General features: G+C 37.6%; 1 protein-coding gene across 1 annotated transcript; it reads left to right on the forward strand.

The window, feature by feature from the left end:
- The first annotated feature begins 887 nt into the window (after positions 1-887).
- On the forward strand, positions 888-4,942 carry LOC111330889 (uncharacterized). The gene is made up of 3 exons (XM_022935867.2): positions 888-1,059; positions 2,532-3,496; positions 4,013-4,942. The coding sequence occupies exons 1-3, from the start codon at positions 1,020-1,022 to the stop codon at positions 4,499-4,501; spliced, it is 1,494 nt and encodes a 497-aa protein (XP_022791602.2). The 5' UTR covers positions 888-1,019; the 3' UTR covers positions 4,502-4,942.
- Positions 4,943-5,457: the final 515 nt, after the last annotated feature.

Raw genomic sequence — 5,457 nt, forward strand, 5'->3', positions numbered from 1 at the left:
TGACCAACTGTGAAAATTTCTGTATTTAGGAGAGTCACAACCAATTTGCTTTGGTTAACATTGTCTTACCTCTGATTTTATCAATACATTAAATTTTAGCAAGGATAAACCCCTGGTCACCAAAGAGTTCATTCCCTAAAAATCAGGATAAGGAGATTTTTTATCCCATAGAATGGACTCTTAAAGTTCATTTTCTCAGCTGTACCCCCACACGTGCCGTTCCAGCAGTTTACCTGTTCCACCGTTCCAGCCTTTCCTGAATATTTAGATCCATTTCTCTCTCTTCCTCTTTACAAAGCTCTAGCTAAGACTACACCTGGGCTCGTTTTTAATCCGAAAGTCGACTTCCCTTTCTGCTGAGCTACCGTTAGTACGTTGTGGTGATTCACCGTTAGTACAACTCATAATCTGGTAGAAAGGTTTGATAGCAATGATTTCCGAAAAGTATGCGAGCCTTTTCATTGGTAATTACCGATTTGTTCGACCTTGCCTAACTGACCGTCGATTTGAAATTGAAGCGGTATCAGATAACGACCGAAATTACTACATGATTGCCAAACCACTGACTTATTTAAAGTTGTCGATTCCCGACGCAGTTTACTGTGTAACAATCTTTGAGATCGTCCATAAACCAAACAGTCGAACTGTTTTGAATCTGTAAACCATAACTTTCGATTATAGTGCCGTTTCTTATGTTTAACTTAAACACGAAAATCCCAGTAAATTCAAATACACAAGGAATTGACACCAGTACCTTGGGTAAGCACCCATAGATATTGATTTCTCAGTTGTACCCCGTGCACGCGCCATTCCAGCAGTTCACCTGTTCCACCGTTCCAGCCTTTCCTGAATATTTAGGTACATTCCCAGTCTCCCTCCATTACAAAGCTTCAGCTGAGACTACACCACACCAAGACTCGTTTTTAATGCGAAAGTCGACTTCTCTTTCTGCTGAGTTACCGTTAGTACATTGTGCTGATTCACCGTTAGTACAGCTCATAATTTGGTAGAAAGGTTTGATGGCAATGATTCCCGAAAAATATGCGTGCCTTTTCATTGGTAAGTATCAATTTGTTCGACCTTTCTTAATTGACCGTCGGTTTATATTTAAGCTTGTATCAGATAGCGACCGAAACTACTACATAAGTGCCAAACTACTGACTTTCAAAGACTTCTTTAAATCCTTAAAGTTGTCGATTCCCGACTCAGTTTTCTGTTAAACAATCTTTGAGACGTCCTTAAACCAAACAGTCGAATTCCGATCCAAAGTTGCTATAATTTTCGGAGTAAGCCTGATAATTTTCGATTATAGAGCCATTACTGTCACTGGTAACTTTAACGTGAGTTTGTGCTTTTTTGTATGAAAGCTTGAGTGAATTCATTTTTGTGGAAGAGGAGTGAATGTGCTACTAGCAGATAGGCCGAACAATACACGCGCACAAAAACGGAAATTTGGAAATCATATTCAACTCGATGTGTTATATTTCCCATGCAATATTTCCGCTTGTGTGGAAATTGTCGAATTTGACGTAAAAACCTTCACTTTAGCAAATTTTTCGTTTCTGATGTTTGGCTGAAAATGAAAATCCCAATAAATTCAACTACACAGCACCTTGGGCAAGCAACCATAGATTTTGAGTCCTGAAAATTTACTTTGTTGTCAGGGTGTTCAAATTGTAAGCAAAGACTTCCCAAGTAAATAATAATAAGACATCTACGTCTTGTTTGAGATAAATACTCTCAGTCAAGCATCACCCATCATCAAGTCCCACATCATTTTAAAACCGTAAAGCGCATTTTCAAAAGCGTCTTGTGAGTACACTGGAGCAGTCCGAATAATACACATTCTGATTTAAATGAGCACCTTTGATTTGTAATCTTTGAAAGTGAGTTTTAGCAAGTTGTTAGATACAACAGTTTCTTCGAAGTCCATGAAAAGAGGCCTGCATCTGAGGGTGAAAAGATTGTTTAGTACTACCCAAAAGTAAATGCTGCATCTGAATGTTGAAGATGAATTTTGTCAGGTGTCATTTCAGCAAGGATACTGTATTTGTGCATTCAAGAGCTATTTTCAGAGGCATGTGGGAGTAATTATTAGTGCCAAGCCTGCATAACCAGCTGCCTCATCTAAGACTCCCTCAAAATTGGGACAAGGAGATTTTCATTCCATACATTTGATTTTTTTAGATTTTGTCTCAAGGGATTCTGACTGATAGTGCAGTTGTACCTGACATACCTGCAGTTTTTTTTGTTCCAGCAGTTCAGCTGTTTCCCCATTCCAGCCTCTTCTAGGTTTACTTGATCCAATCACACTCATTTACAAAGCATTAGTTGTTACCCTAAAACTGAGACTGGAAATATGAGTGAAAAAATGAGATGGTACATTTTTGTCTGAAATAGCCCTGAAGTCTTTTGCTTGGACAAAGGGGCTTTTATGTTATAAACAATATATTTATTATGTTTGTGGCAATGTTGAATAATAATCTTTGGATGTCATCATATTTTCTCTATTTTTTTTTTTTTTTTTTCAGATGCAACATGGAAAGACATCATAGCTGCCTTCAGCTTTTCAACAGTCAACAACAGCTCTCAGGAGAGAAACCTTCTTCAAGGAAAACTTGAAAAACTGTTTGGTGGCTCAGACCAATGGCTTGCATGTCTTTCAATTCGAACTGCTTTAGATACATTCTTAACTGTTATGAATTTCCCCATTGGATCAGAAGTAATTTTTACTGCAGTAAATATTCCAGACATGGTATCAGTGGTTGAAAGGCATGGCCTTAAGATTGTACCAGTGGATTTAGATCTCGATACACTAGCCCCCAAACCTGAACTAGTTGAACTTGCTGTAACAGATAAAACAGTGGCCATTTTGGCAGCTCACTTGTATGGGAAGTGGATCAATTTGGACAAAGTGTTTCAAGTGGCACATTCACGCGGATTGTATGTATTGGAAGATTGTGCTGAATCATTTCAAGGCCTGGAAAAAAAAGGTCACAAACTTTCTGACCTGACATTTTTCAGTTTTGGTTCTATCAAACATTACACCTCATTAGGTGGGGCCATGGTCAGAGTAAAAAACTCAGAGATTCTTTCAAAAATGAGAGCCAAGCTAAAGGAATACCCAGTCCAAAACCAGTGGACCTACTTCAAGAAACTTTCTTGCTACTCTCTGTTAATGGCAAGTGGATTAAACAATTCACTGTTCAATTGGTTCTTCATTAATTTGTTTCATCTGATGGGTTTCAAGTACAAGGAATATTTCATTTCCCTCCTGCGAGCATTTCCTGGTGGTGTAAGCATGGATAAACTTCGTAGTCAACCATCTGCCATGCTTTTGGAATTCATGTTATACCGGCTAAGAAGAGTAAACAGTAAAGACTTCCGAATGATCAAGTTAAAAGGAGATTTTGTGAGCAGTAATCTGCCTGGTAATGTTTTTGTACCTGGCCAAAGAGCAGACATAAAAAGTTATTGGTTGTTTCCAATGCTTGTGGTGAGTATGAAATTTTATAACATGTGCAACCCCTTCTTTCTACCTTTCTCACTTGAATTCAACCCTTTCTGCCTAACATCAGTAAGCATATTCTCCATACTGTTCTCATAAATTTCTTTAGGTGCTGAAGAGATGAATGTGTCTAACAGTCAGAGCTTCTTTAGTTGGTGATCATTTCTTTTATTCTCCTGACCTAAATGTGTGATTCAGAAGTGATAATGAAAGGAGAATTTAGATGCTGGTCACTCTTAGGAGTCCAAGGGTTCACATGCTTAGGAACGGGGCAGAGGAGAGCAAGCATTTCAATTAAGTTTGGAAATTTTAGTCATCTTAGCAGAAGCATCATTTTCTGTTATTTGAAAGGAAAGGAAAACAAAGTTGACCATCAGCTTTAACAGGAGAGATTGCTTTTAATTAAAAAAAATAGTGACCACATGTGAATAACTGGCCCTGAACACATAATTTATTGCAAAATATGCACTAGTCCTCATTTGATTTTTTTTTTTTTACTTAAAGGATGACCCCGATGAAGTTGTTACTGCACTTGAAAAGGAAGGCGTTGAGGCATACAGAGGCGCAACACAACTTTCCACCGTTTACAGAACAAAACCCACTGAAGCAGACCAAAAAGACAGGGCTAAGTTCAGACAGGAAAATCAAACGGAAAAACTTCTTTATTCTTTCTCAACAGCTCAACCAGAGGTCGCAGCTGGTTCTGGTTCATCCATAGGAAATGCTGTCAGCAGACCATCTGTAGAATTTTTCTGCACTGCACCAGTCAACACTGCAACCACAAACCGCACCTTCAGCAAGGAAAAAGATGATGTGCTCTTTCCCCACAATGCCAAATACCTGATTGATCATGTGGTGTACCTGCCTGTGCACAAAAGAGTTTCCTTTCAACACCTTGAGCATATCTGTAATTCTGTAGAGAAAGTTATGAAGAACCGAATAGGGGTCAAAATTGCCAATACCAGTGATGTATTATTCAAGTCCAAATTGTAAATTTCAATATCTTCAGGCTGTCAAACAAGTGCCCCTCTGGATGAAGCACATCCTCCTCCCCCCTCCCCTCCCCCTCCCTTACATGAGTTGGTATTTGTTTCATGCTATTTATTGAGTTTTTATGCAGAGAATTAGACTCAAATATGAATCCAAATTTAGCTTTTCATTGGTCATGGCATAAATTGATGATTGAGAAGTAAATTTTAAGGTAAGTAGTAACAACAAAATTGTTATTAATATAAATGAATAAATAAGTTGTTTTTTCCAAAGTTTCTATAAATACTTGTCTTTATAAAAAATAAGATTTTCAGAAGGAATAAGCAAGGTCATTTTCTTATGTTGAAGTGTATTTACATCAGAGAGGAGGAAGAAAAAATTTTTTTTATAATGAATCTCATTAAGAGTAATCTAAAATAATAATAAAAAAGGAATCACTGTGAAGCCCCCGAGTCAGTAGTTCTTAATGCTGTTTGTTGTGATCTCTTTTTTTCTTGAGTGTCACTTGTCTTCAAAGTGTAAATAAGACTTTTGTTTTAATTTAATCATCAAAAACTTCATATCTTACTTTTGAAACTTAAGTAGCATCCTTTGTGCTCTTCAAAATTGAATTTCCTTCTATCTCACTAACATGTAACACTTCTCCAGTAACACTGACAAAATGCCAGGCAGTAATTTTGGAAGTTAGTGCCCCCCTGCTGTAGTCACTTTGCTGAAGGTGAGAGATGTAATCTTCAACCAATCATAGGGGAAGATTCTCTATAATCACCTGAGCAATTATATTAAATATTGTATCACTACTTCCTGAACAAATTTTGGTCATTTTGTGTAACCACAAGTTACGCAATCATCACCAAAGCAATTTCCAAGAATGAACAGCAGCTTAAAAAATGCTGGGAAGAGCAGGGGGGGCAAAAAGGGTTACAGTCCAGGTAACACAAAAAATTCAAGTTATAACG

Source organism: Stylophora pistillata, chromosome 14, assembly GCF_964205215.1.
Source record: "Stylophora pistillata chromosome 14, jaStyPist1.2, whole genome shotgun sequence".
NCBI classification, from domain to species: domain Eukaryota; kingdom Metazoa; phylum Cnidaria; class Anthozoa; order Scleractinia; family Pocilloporidae; genus Stylophora; species Stylophora pistillata.